The 14,954-nt window shown below is 48.1% G+C and overlaps 4 protein-coding genes across 4 annotated transcripts; 3 read left to right on the top strand and 1 right to left on the bottom strand.

The window, feature by feature from the left end:
• Positions 1 to 1,941: 1,941 nt before the first annotated feature.
• Positions 1,942 to 3,193, top strand: EI90DRAFT_3143797 (glutathione S-transferase; the record flags this gene model as incomplete). Its single annotated transcript, XM_039065055.1, has 8 exons — positions 1,942 to 2,020; positions 2,098 to 2,147; positions 2,209 to 2,256; positions 2,318 to 2,506; positions 2,579 to 2,603; positions 2,670 to 2,726; positions 2,840 to 2,969; positions 3,058 to 3,193. The coding sequence occupies 8 exons, from the start codon at positions 1,942 to 1,944 to the stop codon at positions 3,191 to 3,193; spliced, it is 714 nt and encodes a 237-aa protein (XP_038921636.1).
• A 1,283-nt stretch (positions 3,194 to 4,476) lies between these two features.
• EI90DRAFT_3150705 (glutathione S-transferase) lies at positions 4,477 to 6,434 on the top strand. Its single transcript, XM_039065678.1, has 5 exons — positions 4,477 to 4,948; positions 5,279 to 5,443; positions 5,522 to 5,904; positions 5,976 to 6,042; positions 6,113 to 6,434. Exons 1-5 carry the CDS (start codon positions 4,802 to 4,804, stop codon positions 6,176 to 6,178), a joined length of 828 nt encoding a protein of 275 aa, XP_038921637.1. The 5' UTR covers positions 4,477 to 4,801; the 3' UTR covers positions 6,179 to 6,434.
• Positions 6,435 to 11,686: 5,252 nt separating this feature from the next.
• On the bottom strand, positions 11,687 to 12,775 carry EI90DRAFT_3035048 (uncharacterized protein). Its single transcript, XM_039058573.1, has 7 exons — positions 12,694 to 12,775; positions 12,559 to 12,643; positions 12,395 to 12,473; positions 12,225 to 12,324; positions 12,130 to 12,171; positions 11,968 to 12,061; positions 11,687 to 11,896 (listed from the first exon to the last, which is right to left on the bottom strand). Exons 2-7 carry the CDS (start codon positions 12,599 to 12,601, stop codon positions 11,769 to 11,771), a joined length of 486 nt encoding a protein of 161 aa, XP_038921638.1. The 5' UTR covers positions 12,602 to 12,643; positions 12,694 to 12,775; the 3' UTR covers positions 11,687 to 11,768.
• A 176-nt stretch (positions 12,776 to 12,951) lies between these two features.
• On the top strand, positions 12,952 to 14,847 carry EI90DRAFT_2989472 (alcohol dehydrogenase). Its single transcript, XM_039056069.1, has 12 exons — positions 12,952 to 13,169; positions 13,226 to 13,335; positions 13,397 to 13,430; positions 13,485 to 13,560; positions 13,625 to 13,673; positions 13,733 to 13,785; positions 13,854 to 13,870; positions 13,926 to 14,028; positions 14,086 to 14,218; positions 14,286 to 14,305; positions 14,370 to 14,529; positions 14,598 to 14,847. Exons 1-12 carry the CDS (start codon positions 13,089 to 13,091, stop codon positions 14,755 to 14,757), a joined length of 996 nt encoding a protein of 331 aa, XP_038921639.1. The 5' UTR covers positions 12,952 to 13,088; the 3' UTR covers positions 14,758 to 14,847.
• Positions 14,848 to 14,954: the final 107 nt, after the last annotated feature.

A 14,954-nucleotide genomic window follows, 5' to 3' on the forward strand; every position in this document is an offset into this window, starting at 1 on the left:
GGCTAGTTCAGATCCAAACGCCTTGTAAGCCAAGGAAAAAACTTGCAAATATTCATCGAGGTAAGTCACTTCCGTTAACCAATGAATTCAAATAGTCAAGTTGAAAGCGCAATGTCCATTTCTCATTTCATCATGAGTTCATCGATTAGCAAGCTTGATTCGTTCTCGCGCAAAACATGTTCATTTAATGTGAAAAGATGTTTTTCCGGAATTAGCCGTGTTCATTACTGCGGCCGCACGCTCAATGGGTCTGGAGTCTTGTAAAGATTATCCACACCATCGACCCTAGCTTATTCTCCAGTGGTCGCATGGCAGCTCCCCGAATGGATGTCTTTATTGCCATCAGATTGTCTGTGCGAAATTTATGATGATACTCCGCGGGAAAATGGAATCGAAGCGATGTCTCTTCTTTTCTTGGCTTCCGCGGAGACGTTGTTTCTATTTCCTCGCTTTTCAATACGGAATAGCTCATATCACGACCTAATAGAAGATAACTGTACTATGTAGTTGCAGCCTTGGCTCCTATTTGCGTTCGCACGCAGTTCCAATCTTTCTGGACTCACACTCCGATTCGCCCACTGCTATATAATGTCTAACTAAAAGGTCATCTGGGTACTCTCGCCAGGAATCTACGACTGAGAATCGTGAAAGGGCTACCTTCATCCCGCTAGCCTATAATCGATGAGGCTTAATTCTCATATCTTACACAGCTTTCTGTTCTGGCGTATGGATATGAATCGTACCGAGAAGACATTCTCCTAGACATTCTCACCAAATCTTGCATGTCCATGATGCGGTGGAGGGCGTCTTGCATCAAGTCGAGAATAGATAGATACGACGGTGCGACCTTCTCTTCCTCAACTAAACTCCCCGTTGTCAGCAACGTGGTGATGTATATGGACGTGAAAAGTTGGTATGGAGCTCTGCTCCTTGCTGAAGGTCTGTGGGCGATGAATTTTCGACCTTTTCGTTGGAGGAAGGTGTTGGACGGGAATTCATTTTGAGCCGGGTGCGTGGTTCACTTGGAACATTGTTCTAATGACCCACCCCGCAAGAAGCACCAAGCAAAAACTCGACTCTCTCCGACTCTTTCCGACCCTCTCCGACTTTCGGGATTGCAGGATGGTCTAAAGTGCTCGACGTCTCGATACGCACGGGGCATCTGTTTTGACGTCCTCAATTTCAACTGGCAACACTACATACATCATTGATTCTGAGGCAGTACCCTGACGAAGCTGCAATTTCCCCTGGCTGTGATACCAGTCGTGTGCCTTCCCGATATCTCAAATTCGAATCTTCGTGCGTCGCACTAGAGCTCTCCAACAATAGCAGTGGGAGAACCATCAATATCATTGGTTCATCCAGGTCCTCGAAATTTCAAAAATCACGCATTTGAGCCGTTATGGCTACTCGCTGACATGCCTCACATCAGCACCCCAGGGAAAGACAGCCGATCTACCGCACGTCCCGGGACTAATACCAAGTACAGGACATAATGCCGAGCGTGGTAGATCAAATTATGCGCTCCGATTGATCCAAAGAGCAGGTACTAGCTAAGCGATAAATGAGCCCTCGGTGAATCCCTCCCTTCCAACCCACACCCATCCCATCACTTCCCATATTTAATCTCTCAGATTCATTATTCACTCCATGGACTTATAAGTACCCGACAATGACCCTCTATGCAATAATCTCTAGTGGGAGCATTCAGACCCCAAGTTGGACATTCGAGCTCCAACCACGGCTTACAGAATTACCATGTCACGCTATTGCATTCGTGGTTGCAGGATGCTATATGGAGCTTCGTTGTTGTCGAGGGCTCGAGCTCAAGCTTGGACACCGGTCATATGTCAGAGTCTGTTTGGCTTTACTTCCTCTCCGTCCGCCACTCGCTCCACCGGTGCTTCTGTTACTGCCACCATTTCGACGCATATGCGTCTGATGTCGTCTGAGGCTAAAGCTACATTTACACTCTATACCGCGCCATCACCTAACGGCTATAAAGTTTCCGTCACACTGGGTGCGACATGCCTTGCCGCAGGATCTAGAGCCAAGTGTAACAACTAATCCTTCGTTCTCTCCCATTACATCCGTTAGAGGAGTTGAAAGCCGCCTATCCTGATGTCCGGATCTCATATGGATACAAGGTCAGTCCATTATCGAGTCGATCTCTCCCCTTCTAGTTGAGGCTCAATTTCTCTTCTGCAGACACTCGACTTTTCCATCCTTGAACAAAAACAACCTTGGTTTTTAAAAGTACGCTTCCCTTTCTGACATCTCATCCTCCACATTCTCACACCACCTCCCACCTCCCAAGATCAACCCTAACGGTCGAATTCCCGCCTTGACACACCATCACCCAGGCGGGAAGATGTCGCACTTCAACGTCTTCGAAAGTAGTGCCATATTGCTCTACCTAGTTAAGCACTTCGATAAGGAGAGAAAAATCAGCTTTCTGGAAGGTTCGGAGGAAGAAAGCGAATGTTTACAATGGATTTTCTTTATAGTAAGTTGTTGAAGGGTCGTGTGTGGGGATTGACCTGCTGACACGATTCTCATTTCACCTGGGTGGTATTAGCATGGTGGTATTGGGCCCATGCAGGGTATGTCCGTCTTTTTGAAGATGCATTATGACTGGATGATCGATGATTGTACTACCACAAATATAGGTCAAGCGATTCACTTTACGAGATATGCACCTGAAAAAATCCCCTACGCCATAAACCGTAAGTCTTCCACCCCTCCCCCTCGCCGTCTAACTAGGCCACAAACTAACTTGTTCTCTTATTTTATTAACCTCCCGGTAACCGCACCAACCGACCATATCCCTTGGGAGCAGGATATACAAATGAGACTAAACGTCTCTTTACCGTACTGGACGATAGATTGAAAGAAGGTGAAGGGAGGGATTATCTTGTTGGATCCGGGAGGGGGAGGTACAGCATTGCGGATATTAGCGCCTGGACTTGGTATGTTCTCTCCATCCAATATCTTAGTTCTTCCTTTCCTCCCCCCCTACTCCGGTGAATTAACATACCCTCTCTTTCACAGGTGCAGGAAATGGTCCTACGCAGGTATAGATTCGGAGACGATAGAATCGTACCCTCACTTCAAAGGGTGGTTAGATCGGATAGGGGAAAGGCCAGCGGTCCAGTTGGGGTTGAGTGTGCCACTGCTACCGTTACAAAAGTAGGAAATTAGAATACCAGTTTAAAGAGGAGGCTGCTGAGGAAGCTGAGGCAACTGCGATTTGATTTCGGATGGAGAATTTGAGTTTTAGCTAAATGAGATTGCTACGTCATTGACATCAGTGGGACACGTCACTTCTCAAAATAGAACCAGCTTGCATTTCCTCGATCTTGAAGGTATTCTCCAACGAGACGTGAACACTACTCTTATCGCGCAACAACACGAGCGCGAGAAAATTCAAATTGATGGTAGGTTGACCTTAATTGCGCTCTCAACCGAGGATCGTCCAAAGCCCTAGGACGCCCCCGTCGTACGTCTACTCCTCCGAGATACCCGTCCGGCCTATATAATGTGGTGGCCACCACTACTTCTGGCTTCTGGAAATGCGTCCAAAGCAATACTTGGTAGTGAAGAAAGGTCACCACAGCCACGGGAAGAAGACAAGAGGGAGGTGGAGGTGTAACTTTAAGATTAAGTTGAGGAAGGGGGGGGGGGATTTGGTGAATGTTTCTGGAACGGTTCGTTCATTGCGAATGTTGCTGTTTTTAATTTTGTCCAAGAAAACAAACTATCCGCGCGGGGTCATTAGCGGAAGTCAAGTACAAAGCTAGAGACTCTGTGTAGTTTTCAAGTGAATATGTTTTGGACATTTGTTGGTGTTTCTTGGGATTTGGCTCCTCCTTCCGGAAGAGGGAACCTGGACGGGGGGATAGGATCGTGAAAGACGCATCGAATGGCATTTTGCCGATGGATGAGTCCATTTTCGTATCTATTACAGCGAATTGCATGGGAGTACGATTGATAACCGAGTTGGAGGGTACGTCGAGCAAAATGCCAACTCACGCACGTAGTGCCGGGATCGACAATATGATCATACTAGGTGGTACTCTTACAAGCAGATTATTCGTACCCTGTTTCTCATCATCCTTGATCTATCTTCCAGAGCATTTTCTTACCATCCAGGAACAGTGAAGAGGTATAGATCTTTCCGAACCATACGTTGGGGAAATGATGAAAACAAGGGACTAAGTATTCACGGCGGGAGACGCCTCATCGATCAGATGAAAGGGAATGGGGCGTTTGTGGATTGGAGGGCGGGTGACTGGTGAGCCACTGGTGGTTTGCATACGTGTGCGCCTATGCAGGTGCGCTTACGTGGCTTGCTGTTGCAATTGCGATCCTTATTCATCGCAGTCAGGGTAAGTAAGGTTGGCGCCCTGATTTTGAATTCGGACTTGATCCAAGCGCCTAGGAATTTGATGGTTTTCCCACGCTACGATTCAGTACCGAATGAGACACCATTGCACAAGTACTGCTTTGTACACTGCTTGGCTGCTTTGCTGACTTGGCTCCGACTTGACGGAACCCTACTTTGGTTGGGAAATCCCTTTCTTCCAAGATCCGAGGATTATTCATGGATGACTAATTGCTTGTCATCGCCTCAGCGCCCAATACATTCCATTATCGCTGCACACTCAAGAACACAAGGGCCGTGATCAACATTGGTTCCCTGTTCTTACATAATCACTTTGCTCCGTTGCCTGTGCAACCTGTGGATCTGAAGAGATGTGGTAGAAATAAATATAGAATTTGCTCCTTCATTACTTAAACAATGGTTTTTGGTCAAACCACCGCTCGAACACTCCTCTGTCTTGCTCTTCCCACCCTCAACAACTGCGTCAGTTTCAGGAAAATGGCGACTAGTACTACCAGCGTTGGAATGCCTCCTATCGTTACGCCTGAAGGAAAGAAAGCCTTGGTGAGTTTATTATACCCGAGTCTCCTGTTTTTGTCTTCCCAAAGATGTGGAGTTGCATGTGGAAATATTGCGCCATTCGCGTTCGGTATGTCTCTACCCGAGGTCGACGGGCGTGAGCGTGTCATTTATTAAGACCATCGGCTCTTTAATGATCGCCGATACGTGCTTATGCCAGTCAGCTGCCCTTTTCTGCTGGTTTGGACGGTGTTAATGCACTCCGTCTCGGTTCCATCACACGGCAGGCGCTCAAGCTTTTCCCGCACACCTCATCCCTCCACTTTTCCATGCTAACCGGCCATGACCCTTGGACTCATCTTTTTGGCCATTTAGGAACTATACCTTTTCGTTGGAGGAGGGTCGCCCAACGGTCATAAAGCCGCTATCCTCTTTGAGGAACTTCGTAATGCTTATGGGAAAGAATTCGATTACTCTCTGAAGACGATCGAAAGTCGGAAGAAGGAGCACTTCAGTGCTGAATTCTCAAAGGTCAACCCCGTACGTCTTGAATAAGAGCCTTCCTAGACTGGCTACAACTACCCACTCACCCAATCTGCTCGGTATATATACTTATAGAACAACAAAATTCCCGCTCTTCTACATACGCTCCCTTCCGGTCATACCGCCCGGATCTTCGAATCTTCCGCCATCTTATCATACATCACCACCTCCTTCGACCCCGACCACAAACTAAGTTTCTCTACGTCTTCACCTCATTACGGCGAACAACTTTCATGGCTCTTTTGGGGTCCTGGTAATCTCACCCCAACCTTCATGGAAGCTGTCCATTATAATTGGTTGGATGTAAAAGTTCCTCATGCTAGTGAGAGGGTTGGTAAAGAAGCGGCGAGGGTGATTGGTGTTATTAATCAGAGGTTGGAAGAAGAGGGTGGGAGGGAGTATCTTGTTGGTGATGGGAAGGGAACGTTTAGCGTTGCTGATATTAGTCTTTTCCCCTTGTGAGTGGGCGGGGGTTTCTCCTAATCATCGACGATCTGTTGCAGCTAATGACTGAATCTGTCCTCTTTAGGGTTCGTGGGATGTTCGCGTTTGGAGGTCTTCCACAAGGCGATTTGAAAAAGTGGCCTCATGTCGCTGTAAGTCGGATCCATCACAGACAAGAGGAAGAGACTCCCAAACTTAATTCAAAACCTCGAATCCCCCTAGGAATGGCTAGGTCGTATTCAGTCACGGCCTACCGTACAGGCTGGGTTGACGACTGGTCAGCGCTAGTTTTTTTTTCCCTTTTCCTCTTTTCCTTGTTGCGCTGCGCAAGTAGGAGGTATGGTAAATGAAATGAAGATATCTGAACGTCCCCTCATTCGTGTATAGCCAAGCCAGCTACTAGCCCAAAATTGAAGTGCGTCTCAAAAATATTACGTAAATATGGGGTTGCAACTTTTGCGCATGATACCTACATTAGCTTGGGAAGCTTTTTTTCGCTATATTGTACTACAAGTAGGACTGGCTTGTCCTAGTGAGAACCGGGAAAGATAAGTTTACGCAACACCAATTTTATTTATTCCCACGGCTATATGCAAGTCGTTCGACAGCGCCACACCATCTAAAGTGCACTTACTAGTATATCCTCCAGCTGCACGTGTAAAGGGCCTCGCGATCTTTTTTTTTTTTTTTACTTACCACTATGTGGCTTGTTTGTTACAACGACGCCGCTTCCGGTGCTGAAAAGCAACGCAGATATCAGAGAAACTGCGAAGAAACTGCGAATGCTACCGGTGTCTCTTACGACCTGACTGCACACGGTTCGGATACCTACTGTATCATGCTGGACTGGGGCCTAAGAAGGAACGACCCAATATACCAATCAGCCGAATGTGCACCTACCTACCACCCGTGGTTACCAGCCGACTCCGTCGTCCCTCTGCTCTGGTTGTGTGTCCTCAGTACGCTTTCTTGCATTGATGCCACCTGGAAGACATGGAGAATTGCTCTGCCTTCTGTATACATAGACAACTGCACCAAGATTTGATATATTCTACTCTAAACGAACGTTGGCTAGCCTTGTCTTGCTGTACTCTCGTTGGCAAAATGCTTGCTCTTGACAGCGAACTACACATGCCTCTTTCGGGGGTGGCATGTGTATAACATTGGAGCGATACATACACTACACCACATATATCGGATTATCTAAATCTGCAATCAACGAACGTGAGCGCCCGTGTCAATGGCAATTGGTATCAGGATGGATTTTGTGAAACAGCCCCAACAATAGTTCTATTTAAGCTAACCCTACGCCGCACTCGCCGCTTACGTCCCCCCTTGTTTTTCTTGAGTCCTGGGAACATAGAAGAAAACTCTGTCCCGTCGCTACCATCTCCATAAATAACCATCACTAAGACTAAGGATTGGATGCCTCTTGGAGCCCTCGACTGCTGAACTATGACAAGTCACAGCTCTGAAGTCTTCATCAGGTAGCCCCTGGACCACGACAAGGTGGACATCCTCCCAGGGGAACGTCACCAACAAACGACCACCATAGATCAAGCAAGCAACTAACCCCCTCTCCCCCTTCTCCCCCCTCTTAGAGCTTTGACCCCAGAGCCACTGCCGGGTTCAACTGAACCGCAGCAAGTGGGGACTCTTTAAGAAGTCATTTCACCCTAAGGCGCGTTGGAGTTTCGGATCCCAGAGCCACTGTCGGATTATTCCAATGAATCGCAACAAGTGGGGACTCTAAAGAGATCGTACCCCCGTGAAGCTTTGGCCCCAGAGCCACTGTCGGGATCGACTGAACCGCAACATGTGGAGACTCTTAGGAGGCTTTGGCTGTGGACGCGATACATCTCCTCTCCCCCCCCCCTCTCTTAGAGCTCCGACCCCAGAGCCACTGCCGGGTTCAACTGAACCGCAGCAAGTGGGGACTCTTTAAGAAGTCTCTCACCCTAAGTCGCGTTGGAGCTTCGGATCCCAGAGCCACTGTCGGATTATTCCAATGAATCGCAACAAGTGGGGACTCTAAAGAGATCGTATCCCCGTGAAGCTTCGACCCCAGAGCCACTGTTGGGATCGACTGAACCGCAACAAGTGGGGACTCTTAAGAGGCTTTTGCTGTTGACGCGATATACCCCCACCACCACCCCCCCTCTTAGAGCTTCGACCCCAGAGCCACTGCCGGATTCAACTGAACCACGCCAAGTGGGGACTCTTTAAGAAGTCTTAGCTCTAAGTCGCGTTGGAGCTTCGGATCCCAGAGCCACTGTTGGGTTCAACTGAACCGCAACAAGTGGGGACTCTAAAGAGATCGTATCCCCATGAAGCTTCGGCCCCAGAGCCACTGTCGGGATCAACTGAACCGCAACAAGTGGGGACTCTAAGGAGGCCTTTGCTGTAAACGCGATACACAAACATCCCCCAGCCCCTCCCCTCGGAGCTTTGACCCCAGAGCCACTGTCGGGATCGACTGAACCGCGACAAGTGGGGACTCTTAAGAAGTCTCTGCCCCGGAAACAACAAGCAACGTACTATCGCCCTAGATTAAGCAACTACCACACTAGATCGAGCAATGGATGCCTCTTGGAGCCCTCGACTGCTGAACCATGACAAGTCACAGTCCTGAAGTCTTCATCAGGCAGCTCCTGGACCACGACAAGGTGGACATCCTCCCAGGAGATCAAGAACTTAGCAACTTGCCTCAAATCCGGTCTCATTTTGTGCCCGCTAGCCTGGCTAGATTTATAAAACTGCGGCTTACCCCTTAATAAGATGAACATATAAACTATCGGTAACCTTGCTACTCACTTTCATTAATTCCATCTCTTCTCTTGCATTCATACTGTTCCTATCGAGTGTTAAGCTTGTCGCTCGGAATTTCTTGTATTGCATAGCTCTGAACGAGACGTCCACATGTGGGCTTTTTGTCGCTTTGCCATCCTTCCTGGTAGCCCCGGACTATCCGTGACTTTGAGTCAGTGATGTGCTAGAGAATGGCTATGATACACTTGCCTAAACCCAAAATTCAGGCCAGATCTTTAGACGTAAGATCGCTGCTTCAAACTAATCAGTAGAGCTTGGATCGCCATACCTCTGCTCTCCTTCCCTTGTTCTGGAGTACCCTTGGAGCAACTCGCCGGTTCCTCGAAATCTGACTAGTTTTAGGTTCCAAAAGAGACGTCCACATGTGTGTGTTTCACCGATTCCGCACTAATGATGCTAGGAGTGAGGGTTCAAGAAAACGCAATGAAAAGCAATGCTAGCGAGCCAATAGTGGTGCTTACTTAGACATCCCTTTCTCTTACACATAGAGTTCCAGTGGAGGTTCCAGTTGATAACAAAGAACTCGGAGGTTTCAGGTAGCCTAGACAGGCGTCCACATGTGAGTTTTTGGCCAAACGGTGCAAATATAATGATATGCAACTCACTTTCTTCTCTTCTCTTGTTTCTATACTGTTCCTATGGAGTATTGAGATTGTGACTTGAAATTTTTTGTTTTGCGTAGCTCTGAATGAGACGTCCACATGTGAACTTTTCGCCACTTCGACACCCTTCCTAATAACTTCAGACCATCCGTAACCTCGGGTCAGTGATGTGTTAGAGAACGATAACAACCATGATAGACTTGCTTAAACCCTGAATCATCAGAGATAAAGATCGCTGTTCAAATCAGTACCGCTTCAGTATTACTCGGATCACCACGCCTCTGCTCTCCTTCCTTTGTTTTAGAGTACTCTGGGAGCACCTTGCCGGCTCCTCAAATTCTGACGAGTTTTAGGTACCAACAAAGTGGTCCACAAGTGAGTGTTTCACCGATTGCGTATGTACACTGTTCAAGCAAACACAGTGGAAAGCGATGCCAGCTCGGAGCAGCGGTGGTGCCGATCCAGCGTCCGTCTAGCTTCTCTTTCTCTTATAACATAGAGTTCCAGTGGAGGTTCCAGTTGACAACTGAGTTATCGGGGGTTTCAGGTAGCTTAGATAGGCGTCCACATGTGAGTTTTTGGCCAAACGCTGCAAATATGTAATGCCAACATAAGCACCGCAGGAAATACCTAGTGCAATGCGGGCAAGATAGTGCCAGACGTAGCGTCCGCCAATCACCTCTTTCCTAGCGGGCGTTCTAATTGACGCGCGAACACATGTGGGTATTTGACTGAACCCAGCCTCCATATGCAGTGTCAACTTAATGCCAGGACAATGCAACCCAGGTCTGAGAGTGCGGTAAGAAATGATGCTAGCGAGCGGCAGTAGCGCCAGATCTAGTGTCTGTCTATGCATCTCTTTCTCTTGCACTTAGAGTTGCACTGGAGGTTCCAGTTGATGACTGAGAACTCGGAGGTTTCAGGTAGCCTAGACAGGCGTCCACATGTGAGTTTTTGGCCAAACCGTGCAAATACGACTCACTTTCTCTTCTCTTGTTCGTATACTGTTCCTATGGAGTATTGAGATTGTCACTCGAAATTTCTTGTTTTGCATAGCTCTGAATGAGACGTCCACATGTGGACCTTTTGCCAGTTCAACACCTTTCCTAGTAGCTCCAGGCCATCCGTAACCTCAATGGTCCGCCGGATCTTCAGCCATAAAGATCACTAGTTGCATTTATTTCATCGACATCAGTGCACGCTTATACTTAGAAACTATCAGACAAACCGCTTCAGTATTGACTCGGATCATCACATCTCTGCACTTCCTTCTTCGTTTTAGAGCACCCTGGAGCAAATTGCATGTTCACGATTTGACGAGTTTTAGGTACTTAAAAAGGCGTTCACAAGTGAGTGTTCCACCGATCCCGTACGTACACTGGTAATGCGGCGCCAGGGGAGTGAGGATTCAAGAGAACGGAATGAAAAGCGACGCTGGCAGCCATAGTAGTGCTAGATCAAGCGTCTGTCTATACATCTCTTTCTCTTGCACTTAGGAGTTCCAGCGAAGTTTCCAGTTGATAACTGAGGACTCGGAGAGCCTAGATAGGCGTCCACATGTGGCACAACCTTGCGAAAACGTAATGCCAACACCTATGCTCCGCAGCCAATGTCAGGGGAGTGCGATCGAGGGCTAGGCATGAGTCACATCCGTTCTATACTTTTAGCGGGCATTCTAATTGTCATGCGAATACTCAAAGATGTCACAAGTATCTGCATCTGAGCATTTGACCGATCCCGGCCACCAACACCTAGGGGGACGCGCATCTACGAAATGGTGCCAGCGAGCATCGATCTAGGACCCGTCTACTCTGTTCCATATAGCTCTAGTAGTGGTTCCAATGTGTGAGTACTATACTCAAAGGTTTCCGGTAACCCAGTTAGTGTCCGCAGATGAGTATTTGGCCAAATCCCGGCCGTACGCATTAATGCTGACATTGTGATGTGTGAAGTCGCCATACACAGCAAGTTCTCTCTTCCGTAACTACCTACATAGTCAAGTATGCGGCTAGTGACCTTTCTGCGAACCCCGCGGGAATATGAAATGTGAACATAGCTAGACACCAATGCATTCGGTTCGGTCTTAGGGCGATGATCCAATGCGCTTAGAACTATGAGTGCTCAATCCTTACGAGCTCATGGGTTCCCTAACCTGAGAGTGGGGGATGTCCCGGAGCGTCACCGATCAGATCTGTCTGGCAACCGATTGACGTTTGTATTGATTGCAAATTCTCTGGATTACGCCTGGAGTCAGAGATCTGTGTTCTCGAACGCACATGGGCTACGGTGAGGGCTGGATACTGATGCATGCAGTGTTCGCACAAACGCTGATACTCCCGCCAAAGTTCCACGATAGTATGGGAGTAAGGTATTCTCATATCCAATAGATCCAATAGACGTGATCAATCAAGGCATTTCGCACAAACAAGAAACCTCAGAAGTGAAATTCAATCGTGATGAGGGTGATTTCCATCCGGGGTCAAGTCATCCTCTCCGGCACCTTCTGGTCGGGGAGGCGGTGTTGGAGTTGGGATCAGCCCGATAATGCCCACTGTCAGAGCATAGAACCCAAGACCTGGATGGGTGAACGAAAACGGCGAGAGGTGTTGAAATGTGGAAGCGAGGAGTGGAGAACTATATACGCACTGGCTACGATGCTCTTCCAGAGCACGAGTTCTGTGTAGCTCCAGAGTGCATAGAAGAGGGAGCTCCATCCCCCAATAATCCCGAACGTTAGCCACTAGTGGATATGAATAGGGTATGATTGGTGAGGAATGCAGATGCAGCATAACGACGATCCCTGCTTACTGGGACCGCAGTAGATAGTTCATTTTGCGGCCAATGAGAGTACTGGAGAACTTTATGAGTATATCATAGTCCGCGTGCTCGTACGAGACACATACGTCAGGGTGAATCCCTTTGATGCGAGGAAGATAAACCAAGATGTAAAGAAATACTCCGACAGCAAGTATTTGCAGAGCAATACTTGTGACAGTCAAAGCTCTATTAGATAAAGCGAGGATAAGCGTTCGGGCGATACTTACGAAGTGAAGGAATAAAATGACGCACTCACCCTGGGAGAGTTGTCACACCCCTATCTAACACCTCAGAGATGTGCTTGGGAACGTTGAAGTACCAAGTAGTTGCAGCTCCTGGATAACCATTGATTGAAAAACACCAAGGCATGCCAAGGGTCCGTCAGGAAAGGACGAATATGCTCATACAGACAGTACGAACCGAAAGCAATATAGCGGAGTTGCTTGAGGATATGTGGTGCCATCGCCAGAGTATAATATCACAAATACCAAGGGTTCAGGATACTCTAACGCTCATAAACGGCGAGAAGAAGGCATGACGAGAATTTTGGCTTACAAGCTATGAACAGGAGTTTAGGTTCCGACGTGTTGGACAATGTGATTTGCGTTGTTGCAAGAGGTCTACAGACAAAATAAGCACTACTGATTACCTTCCGCCGACACTGCTACGTGATGGTCTCACCTGTCCACTGAAAAGCACAACAATGAGAAGTGTGGGAATATGAACAGTTAATTCCACCGACTTACGTAATCTTGGGGCCAGTATTGGGGCTGAAGGAAATGTCCGACACTTCACCGGCCTCACCATCTTGCATGTGATATATGTAACATGTCACTCCCTGAGACTGAATATGTGGAGGTGGGAGTCACCGGCCGGCAATGCGTCTCCGGATTTGTGGGTTGGGCTCCTGCTCCTATCTTGTTTAGCTGCTAGAACAGAGGGTACTCGGCATGTCTCTGATCGTACCCGCGAAAACCAAGCGTGTCTACTTGTCCAAACGCCCAATAGAAGGCATCGAGAAAGACACCTTTGTGAGCGGTACCGCCAAATCTATCGCCGTGTGTAAATTGAGGTGAAAGAGGAATAGGTCTCGGAGACAACCTACGTTAAACAACCAGGTCCAGATGAGGTCGTAGTGCGCGTCGATATCGTTTCGCTCGATCCCGCCATGCGTGGCTGGATTCGCGATGTCCGCTCGTATGGTGACCCGGCGCCCTCAATGTGTGATTGTGGCTGAGGTAGTTCTACGATTCGACAGGTACACGCCTCCAGTCAAAATTGGGGAAACAATGGTGGGTGATCGTGATGTCTTTTTGCACCACTCATTCTCCCTCTCGCGGAAACAGCGCGCTGGTGCACTTGGAACCGTGTTGACGAACGGAAAAACGCTCAAGAAAGGTGATATCGTGCAGGGGTATCTCGGTTAGTGATCTTCTGGCTGCAAGGAACAGTGCCATCACTATATTTTCCTCAATCGGGCACGTAGGCTGGACTGAGTATTCGACCATCAAGGAGAAGTTTTTGGAAAAAGTTGTGTGAGCGGGCTTCTCCCCTCCATTGTGTTGAAATGCCTTATCTGTGGTTATCAACGTAGAGCGCCGCCAGGTGCGAATCCTGTCGATTTCCTGGGCCCGCTCGGGATGATCGGTGAGTCTGAGAAGTATTGACCCATTATGTATCATGTGAATTCCATCGACTATGGGCGCTATGGACAGGCATGACCGCGTACTTCGTAAGTGCCAAATATTTCAGCGTCACGGTTTTCTAAGCAAATGGTTCGAGCTTAGGGTATCCTCTACGTTGGAAAGATTAAGCCTGGTCAAACCGTCGTAGTCTCGGGAGCAGCTGGCGCCACAGGCTCTCTGGTTTGTCAAATCGCCAAGATCAAAGGTTCCCACCTTCTCATGCTACTTGAATACCAATGATTGACAACTAGTTTGCGTATAGGTGCTAAGGTTATTGGCATTGCTGGTGCGGAAGATAAATGCAGATGGCTAGTGGAGGACCTGGGTATCGATAAGGCGTATAATTACAACGAACAAGGGTGGCACAGCCGGTTCAAGAGGGAAGTCGGTTATTTGTAAGTGCCAAAAAGGTCCATTTCCCGGACACCATCTCTCGCTCACTCTATGTCAATTCTCAAATAGGGATGTGTTCTTCGATAACGGTGTGACTTAGTCGAATGCTGTCATTTGTATCTTCGCCGTCTCATGGACTACCTGCTCCCATAGTTGGTGGATCGATCCTTGATTTCATGCTTACCCGCCTAAACCTGAACGCGCGCATCGTCCTCTGTGGCACCATTTCGGAGTACAACTCGTCGAAACCACGGGGGTTGCAAAATTACCAGACTCTCACGGCCATGCGAGCGAGCATCCAAGGTTTCATCGTGTCAGTTTTGGTTGTCGCTGATTTGCGGTACCAATGACTTAACATTCATATTGCATGGTTGGGGATAGGTTCGATTTCACGAACGACTATCCAAAGGCTGTGGCCGATATGGCTCAGTGGATCCAGGAGGGCAAATTGAAGCGGAAGTATCACATCGAGTCCGGACTTGAGAATTGCCCACGGTATCTCCAGATGCTGTTCCGTGGTGAGAACAGGGGAAAGCTGTGAGTATCTTCATTGATAAGTGGCTCGTGTCCTGAGGACCGGCGGACCCCCCTTCAGATTGGTTAGAGTGACGGGAGAAGCGTCTAAATTGTGAAGGAAACGCCAAACGATTGTTCTGTGTCATAATTGCTGGAGTAAAGCCCAAATTCGAGGTTGCTGCGCCGTGTATTTAGGCATGTTTGCATCGAACAACAGTACTT

Source organism: Cantharellus anzutake (assembly GCF_015039405.1).
Source record: "Cantharellus anzutake strain C23 chromosome Unknown EI90scaffold_5, whole genome shotgun sequence".
NCBI classification, from domain to species: domain Eukaryota; kingdom Fungi; phylum Basidiomycota; class Agaricomycetes; order Cantharellales; family Hydnaceae; genus Cantharellus; species Cantharellus anzutake.

Coding starts and splice junctions, on each gene's coding strand:
- EI90DRAFT_3150705 (XM_039065678.1), top strand. CDS start 4,802: ATGGTTTTTGGTCAAACCACCGCTCGAACACTCCTCTGTCTTGCTCTT. Junction 5,444..5,521: donor AATTCTCAAAGGTCAACCCC/GTACGTCTTGAA, acceptor ATATACTTATAG/AACAACAAAATTCCCGCTCT. Junction 5,905..5,975: donor GATATTAGTCTTTTCCCCTT/GTGAGTGGGCGG, acceptor TGTCCTCTTTAG/GGTTCGTGGGATGTTCGCGT.
- EI90DRAFT_3035048 (XM_039058573.1), bottom strand. CDS start 12,601: ATGGCACCACATATCCTCAAGCAACTCCGCTATATTGCTTTCG. Junction 12,062..12,129: donor AACTATCTACTGCGGTCCCA/GTAAGCAGGGAT, acceptor CATATCCACTAG/TGGCTAACGTTCGGGATTAT. Junction 11,897..11,967: donor CTGGAAGAGCATCGTAGCCA/GTGCGTATATAG, acceptor TCACCCATCCAG/GTCTTGGGTTCTATGCTCTG.
- EI90DRAFT_2989472 (XM_039056069.1), top strand. CDS start 13,089: ATGTCTCTGATCGTACCCGCGAAAACCAAGCGTGTCTACTTGTCCAAA. Junction 14,029..14,085: donor TCAAATCGCCAAGATCAAAG/GTTCCCACCTTC, acceptor GTTTGCGTATAG/GTGCTAAGGTTATTGGCATT. Junction 14,306..14,369: donor GGATGTGTTCTTCGATAACG/GTGTGACTTAGT, acceptor CTGCTCCCATAG/TTGGTGGATCGATCCTTGAT.